General features: G+C 39.9%; 1 protein-coding gene across 1 annotated transcript; it reads left to right on the forward strand.

Moving 5' to 3' along the window:
- Window positions 1–1,881: 1,881 nt before the first annotated feature.
- Window positions 1,882–19,857, forward strand: dbndd1 (dysbindin domain containing 1). The gene is made up of 5 exons (XM_040139360.1): window positions 1,882–1,956; window positions 3,331–3,686; window positions 6,589–6,732; window positions 11,765–11,902; window positions 18,313–19,857. Exons 2-5 carry the CDS (start codon window positions 3,656–3,658, stop codon window positions 18,465–18,467), a joined length of 468 nt encoding a protein of 155 aa, XP_039995294.1. The 5' UTR covers window positions 1,882–1,956; window positions 3,331–3,655; the 3' UTR covers window positions 18,468–19,857.
- Window positions 19,858–20,291: the final 434 nt, after the last annotated feature.

Consider the following 20,291-nt stretch of genomic DNA (forward strand, 5'->3'; position numbering starts at 1 on the left):
AGTGAAAGCAGAGAAAATTGGATTCAGAAAAACACTCCGTTATGTTAAATACGAGTATACAAATATTGAATTATTGCATGTAGAAACTACAGTTTAAAAATTCCTTCACCAGATGTGTTCAATAACGTAGCTCACTTGTGTGGTCCTTTGTTTAAAGGTGTCAGTGAGACAAGTGAAGCAGAGCGAGAAAGGAGGAACACAGTGGCTGAAAACATTCAAAGGCCAATCAAAGGCCACAACAGCAGCATGGCACCTCTGTTCAAACAATGTTATCCCAGTCCTGCTTTTGTTTGCTGAGTTTTAATTAGATTTAGGCTTTGTTTTTCTATATTTTCCATTCACACATTCACACATGCACACACACACACACACACATATCTATGTCGGATTTTTGATTTTAATGTACCTCAGCTAAACTTGAGCACCATCTACAGGCCTTCGTCATCCATTCAGCATTGAACTGCAAAGAATTATTAGAAAAATGTAACAGCCACTCCCTTTTTGTCGTCGTTATATTTTTTTTACCATCATAGACAAAAACCTCGATGACCTCCATCTTCACCTGAATTTTTCAGGCAGTCTATGGGTAATAATTATGAATATTTACACCATGATGTGTGTGTAATCTGGACACTGCATTCCCATGGAGTCTCTTGGACCAACCCCAATTCTACACAGTGTATCTAGCTCCTTCAGATGAAACCTCTGCATATGAGCCCTCACGGTGCTCGAGTTATGGTTATGTTTGTGGTGGTTTTGAAGTAGTTGCGGATGGTATGAAATACCCAAATGAAGACAGAAGACTTGGAGATCAAGAAACGTTTGACATTCTTCTGCTGGTGTGGAGGAAATTAGGAGAGCCCCCCTCTGCCATGAGCACTCTTCTATACAAGGAGCTATCAGAGAGGAACCCATGAGGGAGGAAAAAAAAAACATTGCTTGTGAACTTATAAGGATCTTTGTGACAGTAACATTTTAATACATGACTGAAACATTTGTATTTCACTGAATAAAAATTGAATTAAAATGAATTTAGCCTATTTACACTATACAATCTCGCATTTATAACAAGCGTATGAGAATGCTACTTTTCTTGGGATAACACTTTTGAAAAAAACATGAGAAAGTGGTTTTCAGAGTGAAAAAGTCAAATAAAATGTCAACAAGTGCAAAGAATTGAGCAAGTAAATAGCTTTTTGGTGAAGCAAACAAGAACAAGAGAAGGAAATTTTCTAAAGGGAGACAAGAAGGTTGTAACTGTAACATGTCTTGTTTGTAAATATTTTTGAGATAAAATGAAAGTTCAAACTGATTTTGCCATCTCATATCTTGTGGAATGAAAGAGCGTGGGGCCTGATCCTGCCTCATAAGGTCTTTTTCACAGCAGTCATTTTGACTTGTTATAATAGGAAAAGCAGAGGTGTTACAAACAACATTAACGAAAGCTCTGTTCTATTCAAGTGTCCCAGTAAACCATGACATTGAACAGGGACCCTGAAACTGAAGCAGCTGAATGGATTTTACCCACCATTCATTTTAATATTTACACCTGCAGGTTTTCTACTGCGACACGTCAAAATGTCCTCTGTGAAAAAGACATCTTAATGGTCCACAATTAAATTTTAAAATGTAAAGGACAAGCATTGCTTTTGCTCTGTGTTTACTGAATGGAAATGCAGCATTCCTCCACCCTGCATTATATCCTCATGTGACATTTGGATAAACTCTTCTGCGTTATCTCTCATTCTGGTTACACTTTTGATAACAGCTAAATGTAAATTAATACATTTACAGTGTACTAGTATGGCGGTAACGATATACAGTATATCATGACTCAGTAACTTCTCCGTACCTTTATTTAAGGAAACATTCACAGCAACAAGACTCATAGTCCACAGCCTCACCAGCAAGCCAAAGATCTCACAACGACAATGTTTACACGCTGATGTCAAGCAGGTATAACGCTCACCACGTTCGCCATTTTAGTTTAGCGTGTTAGCATGCTAACGTTTGCAATTACCGATACACAATAACCACAAAGCACAACTGAGGTCGATGGGAATGTCGTTAGTGTAGCAGGTATCTAGTCGCAAACCAAAGTTTTGGAGCAATTAAAACTATAATCTAGAGGTGGCGCTAGACAAGAAGTCAGATGATCACCGAAGTGATTATAATTCATCCTAAGGGTAACGGGAATGCCTATACCACATTTTATGGCAATCCATCGAATACTGGCTGAGAGATTTTAGTTTAAACCACAAACTGTCGCTTCCTGGAGGCGCCGGAGATTCGGGATTCACCCTCCGTGCACCATGGATACAGTATTCATACCGAATGTTATGGCAATCCATCCCGTAATTGTCGAGACATAACGAAAACAAAACAAAAACCCTTGGTCAGTGGGGGAAAGTTCCCTCATGTGCCACCTCTGCGCAAGACAGCGTAGGATATTTGTAAGGCCATTCAACTGTGCAGTACACAGGAGTAAATGAGTCCAACTGCTGTTTTCGCTAAAGGATGTCACAAAGGTATCCGTCTCAAAGTCTCTGGCAGTTTGGTTACTGATCACGCAGGTCTGATACCACACAACGTACAGTCCCTGATCTATGGCCAGCGCTTTATTATGATCCACAAACACACCGCCTCGTCAATGTGGGCAAAGGACCCAAAAAACAAAACAAAAAACAACAATACCACAAGATAATCACATGACTACCTGCAGGCGTCAGATCCCGCCACTAGAGGGCGAGCTCTACCAGCAGATTACCCACAGCAGAAAGAAGAACCATTTGCTGGTTCTCTGAAGGCACAGGATTCAGATTTCCTTCAAGTGTAACAGACAAGTAATTCAGTGATGGGAAAATGCATTATTTGTCATTGCTCTTCTAAAATGTACTCTCAAATGTAAGTCTCTAATTGCCAGATACTTCTTTTAATCATCTGCCTTTCTGCCACCCAGACACCATGCCTGAGCTGGGTATGTCTGGTAGTAACTGCCCCCATCGTCAGGTTTAACAACTTGCCCCTAAGTATATCCACGCATTGTTATGCCACATTCATGCGAAATGATCCACATACACACAGGGACACTCATTCACACAGGCAAACACACACAATTCCCCCCTCCAGTGGTCAATAACCCTCTCTGGCACCCCATTCTCTCCCAGTCTGGGCAGGCTGCCAGCTCAACCCTGCCTCCCTTTCTCTCTCTCACCCTCTTTCGCTCTGGATCTCTCTCTGTGTATTCTGTGCATACCAAGCCAAGCCTCACAATGCTGCGTTTACTAAACCAAGTAGCTTATAAATTTGCAGTGATGTCGCTGTTTCCAGACCCCCCTCACTGTGGTTGACTCGCTCGGTGAGGCAGTGCAGCACTCAGACAGCTCTGATGGCAGAGCAGAGCAGGTGGACTGTGCGAGAGAAGACACCAACATCACCTGTTTGGGAAATCTAGAACAACAGAGGACAAAAAAAAAGGAGGAGGAGCAGAGTCTTTGGAAAGCTGTGGTCTCGCTCTGTCTCCCCACCCTTGCTCTCTCTCATATGCACACACACTGACACACTCTCCCTTCGCCTCTCCCTTCTTCCCTCCCTGTTTGTCTCCTCCACTCTCCGATGCTGGTGTGGCGAACAGCAGGACACTCTGCTAAGCTGCATGGAGGCACAGGGAGGGGCAGGGAGCCCAGGTAAGAGCCATTTTCTGTGCTTTCTTTTCTCTGTGCCACAGCCTTTGTCACATTACACAACCATGGTTGTTGCAGAGTGCCTTTGTCTTTTGAATGACTTGTGCTGTGAATTGCCTGCCTGCTGGGAGTGTCTTTCTTCAAATGTTCAAAATGTTTGCAAAATGGGAGACACTTTCCAAACAGCATATTAGCTGCTCTTGAATCACTTCACTGCATGTTACTTTTTTTCTAGTCAAGAGTTAGCAGTGCACCATTACTCTATCTGTGATCTTTTTCCTCACCAAGGCTCCAGTTGTGGAGGGTTAATTTCTACATTCAAGTTTCATGTTTAGTCTATTGCCTAGCAGTACAGGTCTTTTTATATTTACACACTATAGGTCAACCACACACAAGGTGGACTGATAAAATACAAAAAGTAGTACAATAGTGGACGCATATGGCCTTTGTGTAAAGGCCATCCAGAGAAGCCTGTGCAGTGTGGTAGCACTGCACAATGCCTCAGTGCCACTATTGTATCGTAACATCTAAACATTCAATTCATTGATAATTTAAATATGTTTCTATAGTACAGTGAAAGTATTGCCGGCTATCTAAGTCTTAAATGACATGCTCACGTAGGACAGATAATAACATTTGCTTTGATAAAAATCAAAAGATTTGCATCTCTTAATGTAGAAAGTGAGGCAAAGCAATAGAGGGATTGTTTATTTGTCAGTACATTAGCTGCATCGGAATCTACAGTGTGCATTCAACCACTATTAAAATGTTGCTTTATTACTCTATTGTACCGTGGGGTAAAACAACATCTCTGAAGCCACTATAAGTTGCAATTTCAGCAGATACTCACAGTAATATTGTTTTTCGTTTGTATGTTTGTTTTGTTGGTTGGTATTTGGGGGGGTGGGGGGTAAACCACTTGATCATCGTTAACATGCCGTATCTGAGGACGCGTTAACAGTAGTAGAGAATGCACCAAAAACACTATAAACTGTTAGTTTCTCCTTCTCATCCTCCCTCCATCTCTCTTACCCTCGCTCTCTCCCTCTTTCTCTTTCTCTCTATGTTTGTCTAGGGTTAGTTGTTTCACAGACAGTCACGGCTGACAGCTCAAGACACTGTCAGCCACAGCCTGAAAAGGGCACATGTGTGATAAGCTGACTGTCCTTTACCAGCAGTAACTCATATTCACATTTTATACTCAGGATTCTTCACAGTCAGTTCAGCAAGTGGTGGCTAAATCAGGCTATATTTGGAAAACTCTGTGTTACATTGACAGGGTGTCTATAGCTGTCTTTTTTGAACATTTTCATATGAAGCAGGCGTAGTTGGTGGCTCTGAAACTTGACTCATAGCCCAATCGTCTCGTGGGAGCATTTGGCTGGGAAAAAATGGTCTTAGGGCTAAGAAATAGGATTTGACCCTGGATGGATGGATTGATGGATGGATGGATGGATGGTCACAAACAGTAAAATAGCAGGATTTATGCAATGTATGTTTGCTGAGGACTGTGATGGAAAGGGAAACCAAAACTCTCGGTAGACAGTTTAAATGTAAAAAAAAATTAAACAAACATTTCATAATAGCAACAGAGGTAACGCTAGAGTCTTTGAGTTTGGTTGACTCCTCAGTGGGGGAAACAATCATAGCCAGCAATGAACAATGGGCTTCTCAGAGTGAGATCAGAATCCATCATGTTCAGCCTTGGCCTTGGCTTCAACACACTTTTCATCTGAAATGAGAAATTCAACTGTCTGGGAGCAAATTGCATGTAGCAATGTTACCAGCCATCTGGTGAGGCTCAACAGGAAGCCGTGCCACACTCCCACACTACTAACCATCAAGTCTGCATGCTATCATAAAAAACAGCCATACTGCTTTCATTTTTGCTAAGTGTTGCTCCCTACACAAAGTCATTTTTTCTGGTATTTTTTCCTTTTAAACCTCATTGTTTTGTTTTTTTTATGCAACATGCTTGATCTGTAGCAATAGAACAGTCTGTTATATCTCCTTTAATTTTAACCTCATGCAGTTTGGAAATTTTAGGTTGCAGTTGTAATTCAAATATTGAGGATTTTTTTTAATAAAATGTGCAGAGCTTCTGTACTCCTGTCCTTACCTAACTCAGCCTCATCACATGCCCTACCGTGTTTTCAGCTGTGTCAAACATTTAACCTTGATCAGGTTTAACAAATTTAGAGTTTGTGGATACTGCTCCATTTGAAGGGATGCTATTTTAAGTACCTTCTATTTTCAGACTTTGTCAATAGCCTGTGTGAAAATGGTTTTCTATTTTGAATGGATGTTTGAGATGTTTTTCAGCTGACTGGAGCAAAGAACACGACCAGGCTCTCAGAATACTTTTTCTTTATAGAAACGTTGAAATGATGATACTGTGACAACTGTTGAATCAAAAGCAACAGAAATTGATAAGGAACTTACAAAAGACAGAGCTTGTAGACTTGTATAGACTGCATGGATGTTGAAAAGAATGCCTTAAAGGAAAAAAGGACAGACGGATAGTAAAATAGAGATGTTAAAGTATTATGATAGACAAGTGGGGATCAATGTCTGGTTTTGATTTGGTAATTGAATAGGAAAACATAACATGCAAGGAGGATAATCACCAAAAAAGACTGACAAGCACTGGAGCGAACATCGATTTCTTTCAGTGCTTGGGATCGCCTCAATAATTTGTTCCTCTTCATTAACCCAGGATATGTCTTTGCAGATTTCACTGCAGTTTTTTGATGCCTTAAGTTGTTCTGGGGTTGACCCCCAGATCTACAGTAAGTTAATTAGAGCAAACAAGCTAGCATCTCTAATGAAATCTTTTATTAAAAATCTAATACCTATGATCAACATCTTTGCTTTCCTCTGTTTCTGTGTCTATGTGTGCTGATAGAGCCCAATAAAGACATCCAGAAGCTGCTGAAGCCTTCCAGCTCAGGCGACCTATCTAAGGAGTTCTTCCAGCACCCAGCAGGGGAGGAGGAGGGCAGTCTGTCAGGCCACACTGCCAGCCTGCTGCACATCACTGAAAAGAGACGTGAGTACCAGGGAAAGGGGTTTAGAGAGGGGGAGATATTACCCGTGATGAATATTCATTGGTGGTAAAGAGGTGTTACAGGCTAATTACCGGTGGAAAATAACTTGAGTAAGATAGATCAATAGAAAGAGTCTTCAATAATAAAGAGATAAGGAAGGAGAGTGGAGGATATCCTGCTTCTGCTTAGAGAGTCTTATCAGTGACAGTCACTACTGGATCGATGTACAGTAAAATATAGTAACACATAATTAATCTCATAGCATACGCCGGTGGAGCACGAATACATTAGCAACACACAAAGCATTCCACACATATAGCTGTGGGCTATCTACAGTGTACATCCTCATACAGTAGAGTCCAGGTTGATCTGCCCTGATCATGAAACCCACTGAATGATCCCTGCCTTTTTTAGGTATTCTGGTCACACATGCTCAAAGACCGCTGCAGCCTAGCCGAGGTTGAAAGGACTCATTGTGCATCAGTCCCATACAGAGCCTCCCCTGTAGGTGCAAAAGACAGAGCCCAGGGCACAGAAACACAGAAACGGATACTGGGGCTACATGGTGACAAGGCAGCCTTTATCTCCTTCACTAACTACACTTTTTCAGAGAGACAGGTCATCCAGAGGCTAATGTCTGTGTCTCTGTGATTTAATGTGATCCACTAACCAGCCATGCCACCTGGCTGGTCAGCTAATAGTATGTGGCAAGAGAGGTAGGAGGAGAGAAAGAGAAGCCAAGATCAGCATCAAGAAAGGCAATTGCTGGTTTAAAAAATGTACAAAATACTGTTAAAATCCCCCTCCTGAAAAAACATGATTTCAACAAAATAATCAGCCCTCTTCCTCCTTCACTGTCATCACAATATCATCAAGAGATCAAGAATCAAATTCAAATTTTTACTCACTTTTTTACATTTCATGAAGAATATTCATCCATGTTTTGTCCACAGTGCCACAGAACCACCTTGCAGGTCCACCCTGACTGGCGCAGAAACGAATTTCTTCCTAGTGATGCAGTTTTATCTTCAAAAGGGGAGTCCACAGTTACAGTTTTATTATTAGTCCTAGAGCAAACAACCCACCTTAAAAGGAAGAACAAATAAATTTTGGATCCAAAAAACTTGATACAGCTTATTTCCTACAAAATTAAAACATGTCATGGACTTCTTTTCCAGTAAGGCATGCTTTATTCTACAAGCATTTTAGGCTAACTTGCCTTCATCAGGGTGGTGAATAAAGCATGATGTACTAGAGAAGAGTTGTGTGACATGTTTTAAGGTTGATGGACTTGCATTGAAGAGCTCCTTGGTCTGCACTTTGCCGTGTGTATGTTCTCAAATTTAGAAATTACAGCTTATTTACCTGTCAAATGTTGATTAGCAAACAGTGCAACAGAAAATAACTACAACATGTTGCAATGTCGTTGCAATATGTCAAATGGTGTATGGACAGCTGGACATCAACAGAATATATCATTTAGAGGAAATCTATTTTGGCATTGCGTGTTTAATATTCCAGATCAGTAGCTTAGCTTTGTCTCAATTGTCTTCACTCCATCAGAGCCCAGCCCTCATTCTCAAGCTGTTCAGACTGGATTGATGACCTCAGAGCCCCTAATGGGCCAGAAGAGAGGGAAGGGAATTACATATATCTAACATGCAAGGCACATCTCCTCTGCTCTCTTATTCTTATCCCTTCTCCCAAATGTGAACTCCTCCCTCTTACCCATCCTCTCTATTCTTTGTTCCTTCAGTTGAATCCGTCTGTACCTTTCTACGTGGAGAGAGACGAAAGAGGGGAAAAAGGAAAAAAAGGGACTGAAAATAAAAGGAAAACCTTTTTATAGTACATCAAATGGAGAGCTGAAAAATTGAAAACAATTATTTTTATTACAGTCATATTCTGAATTAAAGAAACTATCTTATTACTTATCCATGAATTGAAAGGACCTCTATTTCGCACACATTAACTACAAAGGCATGAATATTAAGTGTGAGATTAAGGGCATGCTTAAAATTAAAGAAATGTCAAGAAGGAGTCTTTATGGATCAGAATACACAAATTTGACTTTACGGGCCAACAGGCTGCATGCTTGCTGTATGAAGAGGCAATGGTCTTTTACATCATTCATCTGCTTTAGACACATCTGCTGTTTTTTTTTAAACTCAGTATGAATTCTCTATTGTCAGTCCTCCCCACTGGCATCTCAGAGCTCCATGATTGGCTTTTGAGATGGAGGCAGTTGTTTCAGTGTGTCTGCCTGGGAGAGAAAACGTATTGATCAATTATTCAAGGAGAAAGGGTGTGGGAGAGGAAAAAAGAGATGGGGGAGATGTGGTTAAAAACCAAGCGCAGCAGAATGGGAGTAGCCTTGTAACCAGTTCAAAATAAAGGCACAAAATTATGCAAGGAATGTTTTCTTTTACAAAAGGCCTTCCTTCGTCTTCATCTCCTATCTCTTTCTTCCCTTCCTCTCTTATTGTTTTACATTCAGCGCTTTTTCATCTCTCCCTCTTCTCCCATCACCCTGCCTCTCTCTCTTGTCTCTTTATCTCCTCCTCCACAATTTCCAGCCTCCCTGTTTCACTGCCTCCAGTTTCTGCACTCTTCCTGAAAAGGGGGTCAAAAAGACCGATAGCTATAAGCAAGCGCCTTGAAGCCTGTGGGGAATATATCCACAGAAAAATTCAAGAAGCAATGAAAAATATGAAAATAATAGAAAAAGGATGTATGATTCTTGTCAACCGTATGTGTGAACTATCAGACATCAGACATAGAAAAATGGCTAAAGATTTGGATGTAAAATAGTTCTGACTGTTGACTGCTGGTTCTGCTAATTTCTGTTGCTGCTGTTTAATTATATGTGTTGTTGTGTTGAGAGGTGTAAGGATGGGAACTGATTAGCTTAACCTTTTAATGAAGAGCCATACAGTTTTCAAGCGTTCAAATGGATAGTATATGCATTGTTATTTATACAATAAGGTAATGTAATTTTCTAAGGGAGATCTTTTCCCAGTCCAATATGGAACTTGTCTAAAGTAGATCAGGACGGCGGGACAAACCTAAAAATTATTCTATTGCTACGTGGCGACTGGTGGTGAAATGCGACAATTGGAGGCAGTTAAATATCTGTTTAACTGCTGGATAATAAAACAAAGTAGGCACACGAGACAGACTGTGACCACGACAGGGACAGATCAGTCAAAATCTTATGTGATCAAAACAGGAACACATAAGAGCAAGGACAATCACCTTTTGAAAAATTACTTTTCTTTCTTAGAACTTTATGCTGGAAAATAGACAATCAAGATCTTTAAACAAGATTTCAGGGGTTTGGAGGCCAAATAGGATTATTACTGATTTCAGTGGATGTCTGCAAGGCAGGTCTTTAGAGTGTGGGATTTGGTTTTAATGGGGACTTTCATCTTTAATATCAGGATTGAAGTGAACATGTGTTTGCAAAGATATTACCAAATTTGGAACACAAAGAGGAAAAAATAGATGGGGACTAGAATGGAGCCCTGAGGTATCCCAAAGGTGATTACTGCAAAGGAAGATGAGAAATCACCTGTTTTAAGGGAATAAGTTTTATTGGGAGGTAAAATTATTGTTAGTTATTGTTTTTCTTAAAGGTTTGAGATATAAAAAGATTAAAATGGCACTATTACTTCCATTCCTCTCTTTTTTGTGTCTTTCACTGATCTTAGTCATCCTTCATCTTAATTGTCATTCTCTGTTCCTATTTATCTCTTTTTGTACACAATTAAAAATACAATTTCAAATACAATATTATTTCCTGTTGAGCGTTTATATGCTGGCCACATGCTCAGTGGGTTTGTAAATATTCATGCATGTAATATCTACCTGGGTAATGGCCAGCATGTGACCCAGTCCTGCTTCTGAACATGGCACTTAAAACTAGGAATGCATGAACATTTGAAGTAGAGCAGAAGGTTTGGGGTGAAAACAGGTGTGGTGGATCTTTGGAGTTTGAAGTCCTGATGATCAATCTTAGGCGATCTAAATCTTAGTTGAACTAAAGGCGATCAAATACAAAGTCTCAAAATGTTCATTGCTCATTTCTTATTTGTATTCTTTCATAGTCACTGCTTCCTTAATTTTAATTGCACTTGTCTCCTAGCATTTCATGTGTAGGGTATTTTTAACATATTTGAAAAATGGCACAGTGACCAGCCACTGCTTCAGCATGATGATCAGCCATCGTTAAATCAATATGTGCTCTATCAGGAGGACGACACAGAGAATTAAATGTAGCAGCAGACAAACAGCAGCAAGAGGGTGGACTTCTCTTCTTCAGCCTGAAGGACTGCCTTAAACAGCCTGGAAAACAGCACACAAACCACACAGGATAATAACATAATAGAATAGAATAATAGAATAATTTTACTTTACATACATTACATTAAGATGTCAGCTTTGGTGGTAGCCTGATGGGAATGCTGAGTCTGGCACGTTGATGGACAGCAAATGTGATATTAACCCTGCTGTGCGCAGCAGCAGAGAGTGCTGTATGCTAAAGAATCAGAAGGTTGTGCAAAAATGAACATGTGCAACGCACTCAGGAGAAAAATTGAGATCACAATGCGTTGAATAACTGGCTGTTTTCATCTCCACTGACTTTAGCTTTAGCTTGTGTCTCAGTTCTTCAGTCACTGCCTGTGTCAATTGTCTGGCTACATTGGCAGGCTCAAAGGCAGCTTCAAGAAATCTACTATGACTGAAATATTTCTGAAGAAGATAGCCCTCAGCTTTACAAGAGATGTGCAGATAAAAGTTGATAAAAGAGTGAAAATTGCTGAAGATGGTCTTTTTTGAAATCAATTTTACAATAGTACCACAAGAGCAACCTATTGATCTGATTATGAGCACAGTGGAGTTTCAACAGCAGCATTACACAGTGGTTTGAGGAGCTCTGTGTTCATAAGAAAATGCAGTTTTGCCCCCACTTCTACAGGGCCACTTTTCTTCTGGATACTAAAAATTATGGTGTTTTCTCTTTCTGCCTCGTAGAACCACTGAGTAGTGTATCTTCTTTAGAGGTGCACTTTGACCTCCTGGATCTGACTGAGCTGACAGACATGTCTGACCAGGAACTGGCTGAAGTCTTTGCTGACTCTGATGAGGAAAACCACAACGAGTTCCCAGCAGGTAAGGCCTGCTAAAAATTGAAATGCACATGTATTTAAACAAGTACAACAAATATAAAGGGAAGGAGAAACTCTGTCATTGCAAAACAATGCCTAGATTCACTCAAGGTTTTGTGCAGAAAACAGCGCACGCTATGTAGATTTAATGGTAACCCTCAAAGCACATTCTCATTGAATGTGGACCATTTCAATAAGTTTGAGCTAAAAGTTACAAAATGTAGACATTGTGTCTATTCATACTCTTGGCAACAGACTTATGCATTAACATTTGAACTGTGTTGTTAAGGTGTGCAGATAGATCTGCTGACCCATGGCCGACACAGAGATTTCAAATAATGCAAGTGTAAACAAAAACGATTACAAACAACTGCTTTTGCTAACATGGTATTTTTGTAACCTTCTGAAAGGTAGCTTTTCCCAAATTAAAATTATTCCCTGCAGTCTTTTTCCTCAACTCATTAACTTTTTTGGAGTGCGGGAGTGGTACTAGTCAATGGCCTGGGGGAAGTAGAATAATATACGTATACACTGTATACTGTAAACATGTGTGTGTGTGTGTGTGTGTGTGTGTGTGCATGCGTGTGTGTGTGTGCGTGTATGTGTGTGCCCACACGTGCGTGTAAAAGCAGGAGCTTCATATCATTATGGCTCAGCAGGATCCTAAAAAGGCCTGCTGAGCTATTATGATTTGAAATGTCACATGACTCCTTCACAGTGCCATGGATAAACTGCCCATAAACTGATAACAGTTTGTGGGCAGTTAACACAGTTAAACTTCCCCTTTTAAACTGTCTAACTCTGTTATGATTCTTATGAGAAAAAATTTGTTTGGATTATACTGGTTAATAAGACATTTTTTTATACAAAATAAATAAAATTATCACAACTGAGAATACTTATCTAATGTTCAATTTCATGGCACAGCTTGTTGATTGTGAGTTATGGTCCCAGCGCGCCATCTGTACTGTATGTTGCTGTCTTCACTTCCACAGCCAACTATTTAAATTAATGATGTTATACAGCACTTAGTGCAGAGGCGCATCTGATGTGCAAAAACGAACGATTTTCTTTGTTTCTTCATAAAACCTTGTGCATTGTTGAGTCTAAAGTACTCAAGTAAAATGCTTTACTAAAACTTAGAAAAGTATTCCAGTTTATTATATACACCAAAAGGATTCTCACTGCCAGTGCTAAGATAAGAGTAGCGTAAGACAGACCTATCACCATTATGGAGTTACTGTACCAGCTGAGCCACACGTGGATCATAGCAATGGATGTATTTCAACAGGATGGGAAGTAATTAAAAAGTGTAACTTGGCTAAAATGTAGTCTGTTAACTTGAGTGAAGCACTTGCAGGTGAGTTGCTAGTCTAGTTGCTGTCAAAGAGTAATCATATATAATCAGTCACTTATCATCAATCTTGATGATAAGCATATAAAATGCTTTTGCTCCTTCAAAAAGTGAAATCAATTAATTATAACATTGTTTCATTTATGAATTCACTTCATACATTAATCCAACAGTAATAAGTTATTTTTTTTCAGATTTGATGCATATTTAAAAATCTGCTATAGTTGTATTCAGTTCAGTTCATTTTGATCAACAATGATAGCGCCATAAATGCAAATCTGTCAATGTTCTGTATCATTTAATGATAATTAAACACATGTACACCTATGCACTATCTCAAAGAATTTTTCTTCAGGGCTAAACTTAAGCCTCAAACAACAACAGGTCAGTAAATGATACTGGACTTAACAGTTTTAGTCCCCCCCCACCTTTTCAGCTGTAGCCATACGGCACAGCTGCAGGAGATAAACAGCCAAGAGGCTTCCTGTCCAAGGCGTCACATCTGCTGCTCTGCTAATCAAGATGGAGTCCTGCTGTCAGCGGACAGACAGATGTATACCACTGTTATGATGTTAAATGATTTCATTTGTGAGAAAAACAAAAACCCAGAAATGATTAAATGTTTGCAGTCTTAGAATGACATATTTTATTGATTTTTTTCATTGTTAATCAATGCAAGTGACAATTTTACAATGAACAGTGTGTCATTCACTCTTCTATTTTTAATTGCATAAATCATGAATAAAAATTCATCAGTCATCTGAGAACATGGCAAACATTTCTTCCTGCCGAGAGTCTGTAACCTTTTGACATAAGCTATAGCATTTTGTGCTGCTTTTCTTCAACTTGGGTGCGAAAAATCTCTCAGTTCTTGAGCTGTTTATGTCTCACACACACCGCAGACACAATCCTCGCCGCCCTCATCCTCTGTGTCTTAGCTTGCGTTTGTCCTTCATTCCCATAACTCTATCTCCATGTCTGCCTCAGATATGGCTTTTAGAGAGGAAGGATCACAAACCCAGATAGATGCAGCGACCAAGATGGCTGTAGACAGTTGCAAGAGTGTGCAGACTGATACTGTAGAAGTACTGTGTATTGCTTATAGGGCCACACAAGATCCACAGAAAATCACATGATCATTAGAGACATGCAATACAGCTGTCTCTACATAATGTTTTCTGGTATTAAAAAATAATTTGAATTTTGAAAGAATAGTGTCATATGCACCTGTAGTGGAGCAGGTTGCTGTTTCACATGAGCATTAATGGCAGGTAAACAAAACAGACCGATTCAGTGGACTGTCATGCAATGTGGCCATGGAGGAGGACAAAGACTAATGTTGCACAAACAATGACTGTCAAATATTTTAAAATTAAATGTCATCAGCTAATGAAGTAACAGCACAGCTAACGGCATTTATTTATTCTTTGTTTAACCTTTATTTAACCAGGAAGTCTATTGACGTACATCAGGTGGTGTCAACACAAAAATGCTTTAACTTTGGAAATGTTAGTGACTGCTGCCTACGACTGCCAGGGTCAGTGGTTCAAGTACCACTGCGGCCGAATGTGCAGGCGATTGCAAAGAGCTTTGGTGCTTTAAGTCATTTTGGATGAAATTGTTGTAGTGTGCAGACTGATACTGGCGTGTGTGTTTGAGAAAGGATTAATCCAAACAGGAACTTATGGCACAAATCTCAGCTGTGAGGAACAGCTGTTCTGTTTCATCTGCATTCCCTAAAACCTCCTTCATTATTCAGGCCTGTAATTTAATGCAGGGGGAGTTTTTTCTTGAACAGCCCGGCTATAACTATTAAAGTAAAATATTGCAGGCTGAATTGTGACAAAGGCAGTTTAATGAAAGATAGCTGGTCGTTTTTGTTTATCACGTCATCAGTGAGTTCAGGGTGGTGGAGAAACAGAAGGACTTTAATTGCTTTAACTAATTTGTTTCAAAGTTTGCATTGTAAATGTGGGTCAGGTACTATTGAGCTGTGCTGTGTGAGCACAGCACAGCTCTGTGGGAAACTGCTGAGTGTGTACCAGTGTGTGGACGGCATGTAGGAGTTGAGGGAGAGGTTAAAGGAAGTAGGGAGAGGAGAGGCACATGGGATGGGTAAGTGAGTTCATGCTAAATGTAGGTTCCTGAATAATTCAATTTTACCTACTAGAAACAAGGTCTTTCAAAAGCCATTTAAACTCTTGTCATAATCCAAATAACTACACTAGCCCATTATTTATAGAAGTGTCTTGTTTGTTTATGTGTACTCTGCTTTCTTTCACTTCCATGTTCCCTTTGTCCCTTTATTGTCCCTCTCTTTCAATTTCAGCTATTGGCAGCTTAAAGCTTAATTTTCTTGCTGTCCTGTCATGGACAGTTCAAGCAAAATCAGTGAACATGATCGTTCAATTACTTCACTGGTAGAATCCAGGATGCTGGGAACATACAGCAATTAGTGTTTTATCAAGCGTCTCATTCTAGAGCAGCTCCAGAGACACTGAACAAAAGGCTGACTTTGTCCAGATGGTTTACTCTTTGTTTTAAACTCAAATGAGTTTGATGAACCATAAAGTTTACCCACATCCCTAACAAACTACCACAGGCATGGCTTTTGCCTCCTATTCTTTGTCGTTGGAGCAGTAACACGGCTTTAACTGGTGACATTGCAAACTATAACCTATTGTGTTTCTGTTTGGTGAACTTTTTCATGATCAAGAACTTGGAGCTGTGTTTTAGAGTGGGTATTTGTTTTAAGGATTTTGCAAAGGATTTCTTTAGTAGACATGTGACGGATTCAAGTGATACAGAAAACAGGGAACAATGAGGTTTGGAGACAAAAGGAGACAAACGAAAACAAATTAAAATCATTGTCCAGCCATGGTTTGTTTACACCACAGCATATCGATCATATGATGTTATTGTTTCACTGCAGTATATGGACAGATTTGAGACATCTAGTTTGGTGTTGGCAGTGGTGCAGAGAGAGAGAACATTCTACTGGAAATACAAGCCTAAATCATAACAAAAAACTATGACATCAGATAGACACAGGCAAAAATACAACGGGCCTAATCAGTGGTGTCAAAGCAGGTGTTTCCAATTTCTTAACACCTGCAGTGATGTCACTGCTTTGGACATAGCCAGAAGTGAAGCATGTTGGGAGATTTTAGCCCATAGACAGGCTGTACAGCAGCTTTCCTGTCTCAGTGATGATTTATCCTTTAAAAGCACAAGACCGAATTTAATAGCTGCTCTATAAAAGTTCCTTTGAATGTAAAAGGTCAGATTCCAGCTCAACTTGCTGCCTTTGGGGCCACTCCAGGCTTTTAATGACATTACATATTATTATCTCTGAAAAATACTTGCCCCGGTACACCAACACTGATTGGGTTGAGCTAGGATTAGCATGCACAAATAAAAGAAGTGTTGTTTCCCTTAAATGGGTGGAAAGAGAGGGGCATTGTTGTTTGTATTGTTTGTTGTATGTTTGTGCATGTACATGTGCACATATACACACACAAATGTGGTGTTCTGCAGCTGTTTTGCCTGTGCCTTGATGGGTTTTCTGTAGGAGAGCATAGTGTTTCAGAAATGTACTATTTTTTCCAGCAACACGCTGACTGAAGTATCTTAATGGCTAATAGCCAGCAGCACAGAGGGAACGCAGCACAGTGCCCCATAGCTTAGGGTATTCTGCGTATGTGACAGCAAGAGAGCGGGAGACAAAAAGGAGGAGAAGGAAGAAAGGGAAAATCTATTAATGTTGTGGGAAGGTATGTAATTACTTTGCCTCTTAGGTGTGCAAACATTCCTCCCTGTGTGTGATTCAGTTAATTTGCTGAATTCATGCTCATCAGTCTTTTGATTAGATTTTAGGGAATAAAAATATTTCAACAGACATCATGTCCACAATGAATGGATAAAAGATAGATGTGCATTACACAGATGCATTTATATAAATACAGTATGTACACATTGAAGAGACATATAACTACATAAACACAACCAGCAGTCATCAGCAGGTGTTTGTGACACTCGCTGCGGCAGACTCCCTCATGCTGCCAAGTAGGTTGCTATCCTGCTCATTAAAATCCAGTGGAGACACCATCAGTCTTCTAAGATCAATATATCTTTTCTCCCTCCCCCTTTCTGTCTCTCTTTGTCTCTCAGTGTCTAATGTGTGTGAGACTATGGATGTGGCTCCGGGGAAATATAAAGGCCAGGTGCTGAGTATAATGTTCACTGAGGAGGCCCAGCATTAGACTGATATGGGCAGTGAAAGGCAGAGTGAGTTCTCAGCTCTCCATCAATCATTCCTTCCAGTACCTCGTTGTCTTCCTGGTAGGTTGGACATCACCACCAAGTGGTGTGAAGTGGCATTGGCCATAAAGCTGGAAAACTGTTTCTTTGTATGGCTAATATTAAAAGAAAAACTAAATAAACAGTTGTTGTAAGATGGCCCAGTTGTTGTGAGTTGCAGCAGAGGTTATATGTGGTATTTATACTGTATAATTACTAGTTTACACAAAGAAAAAGACGCATCATGTGGGAGGAATACTCTTCTGGATCATTTTAGATGCATCAAATTATTATAAAAACTGCCTCTTACCCCATCTTAGCTGGTCATTATCTCACTTTCAGATTCTAAAAGAATCCCTTGAGATGTAATCAGTGGGATCTTGAATGAAGAACAATATGTGGCTTGTCTAGAAATGGCTGGTATGTATGTGTGCGTGGAGGCATGCTACACAGACTAAAGGCTTTAAATGGCTGGGAGAGAAGCAAGCAGAAACTTTTATCTTCCAAGGCCACTGTTGCATTTTACAAGCTGAGCTCTGGAGATAGCTGTAAATATGCTTTTGGAGGTGTTAAGCTATGCATTCAGACGCCACTAAACATTGTATTTTTTTCAAGCTCAACTAGTGTGAAATCACATGTGTGCAGAGGGAGTTCCTTGTGTCTGTTTCCATATTAAATTTAAAAAACACTGCATCTCTATTTATGTCTGCCAATATTTTGGACTTCTGTTAGTAACAAGTCGCTGTGCGTTTGGTTCCCAGGTTCCCAGCAGCCCATGCTGCCCAGGGGTGGGTACATGCGCTCCCCCTCATGGACACGCTGCAGCAAAGTCGAGTCCCCACGAGAGAGAAAACACCACAGCGATTCAGACACCGCAGAGCCCTTAATGAAGCTGGAAAGGCCGAAGCAGCCATGAGATCTGATGTGAAACAGCTGGACCACAGAGAGAGAAAACCCAGAGCCAGACAAACAGCCAGAATGGGAACACAAAGCGGACCAAGAGGCCCCCCATCTGCCACCGTGCACTCACATAATGTTTCGTGGTGCTGAATAGACGAGTTCAGGTTGAACTCTGGACACTGTGCTCTGTACTCTAACTAAATATGTTGAGATGTGCAATATACAGTCTCCTTCTCTGTCCCTCTCCTCTCTTTCTCTCTCTCTCACACACCAACACACACAATCATTGCGTTGTTCATGCAAGGGGTTATCAATGCACACTGGGCTGCCTGAAGATTTTCAGTTTTGTTTTTGAATGATAGACAGGGTATGAGGTCAGCAGAGTAACAAGACCTCCATCTTTACAGCCTCTTAGGGTGGGAAATAGTGGCTGGACACTGAGATTGGCACTAGCAGTTGTGTCCACGGTGTGAGGCAAGATCTTCCCTGTGAAGTTCAGACACAGGGATTCACGTTGAATTACCAGGACATGAGCTGAAACATAAATCAATGAAGTTGTTCAAAATAAAATATCACGCCGAGGCTGTAACTTAAGGTGCTGCTTGAAAACCTGGCCTATAAATATGGTAATATGAACAGTGGGTTTCAGTGAGGCCAACTTCTCCATCTTAATGACGAATGTGTGTTGTTATTTCAAATGCCTAAATAAAAACACTGCACTTCTCTCACTGAATTGTATTTTACAGCACCCTCCAGAATTATTGGCATTTGGTGCAGATGACTAAAAAAGATAAACAGACCAAGTAGTAGCTTAATGCAATATACTTTTTAATACTCACTTACTTTTTTGCAAACATTTGTTTAGATCAACTTTTTTTCCATCTCCCTTGATGGCTGCCACAATCACTGCTGCTAAACTAACTGAAGTTGGTAATCCAAAGTTGGTAGTCAAATTCCATTAAGAGACATGCATTAACTAGGTAGGTAATGCTCGGAGCTGTCAGCAATGAAGGTAGAATTGCGCCGTAGTCAGGTGAATTCGCATGAATGCCAAAAATACAACAAAGTGCCAACAATTTTGTAATCATCTTTTATAAGATGAATTTAACTTATGATGCAATATTTCTCATCTTTTTAAGCAAAGGGAATAGCGGATTTCTTGATTTATTTATCTCATGTTAAGCTTGTCTATACCAGGAGTGCCAATAATTCTGACTGCTGTGACACGATGGATCAAAAGTGACACTGGGATGGTAGATGAATAAACAAAAGTCTTAAAAAAAAGTCTGTGTTTGTGTGATTAACAAGTTACTACAATGAGGAGTCACATTCTGTATAGTGTCTGGCATACACAGTACCCACTCTATTACATATGATTTAAGTATTTAGTTACACTGAAATTAACATTCTATGGTCTCCTTTATATAAAATATCACTCGTGCTCTATTGGTGATGTGGCATAGGGGAATGGGACAAGCCACAAAAACTACACTGGATTCATTTCAGAGTGGCAGCGGGTTTACAACTTATCTTGTGTCCATTGTATTTACTGTGTTAATTTGAATATCAAGGAAAACCAAGCTTAAAGACTGTGCATTAAAGAAGACAACCGTTCTATAAGCAGTTCTTCTGCAAATTTTTTTGATGCAGTTATACCTTGATGTCATAAATTCTCTTGCAGTCTACATTATTCATTCATTTGAATTTTAAATTAACATAAACTAAAAGAATATTTGTATTTGCAAAATACAACAATTGTCACCAATCCTTAAAATCAGTTGTACAAACAAAACCTTACAGGGTCTTGAACGTTTCACATAAGACGGCAGCATTTGTTATC

The sequence above is a fragment of the Xiphias gladius genome, chromosome 1, assembly GCF_016859285.1.
Source record: "Xiphias gladius isolate SHS-SW01 ecotype Sanya breed wild chromosome 1, ASM1685928v1, whole genome shotgun sequence".
Lineage (NCBI taxonomy): Eukaryota > Metazoa > Chordata > Actinopteri > Istiophoriformes > Xiphiidae > Xiphias > Xiphias gladius.

Bases quoted from the DNA above. Each gene is read 5' to 3' on its own strand.
- dbndd1 (XM_040139360.1), top strand. From the start codon at position 3,656: ATGGAGGCACAGGGAGGGGCAGGGAGCCCAG. The intron at 3,687-6,588 runs GTAAGAGCCATT...GTGTGCTGATAG, and splicing joins GGGAGGGGCAGGGAGCCCAG to AGCCCAATAAAGACATCCAG. The intron at 11,903-18,312 runs GTAAGGCCTGCT...TTTGGTTCCCAG, and splicing joins CCACAACGAGTTCCCAGCAG to GTTCCCAGCAGCCCATGCTG.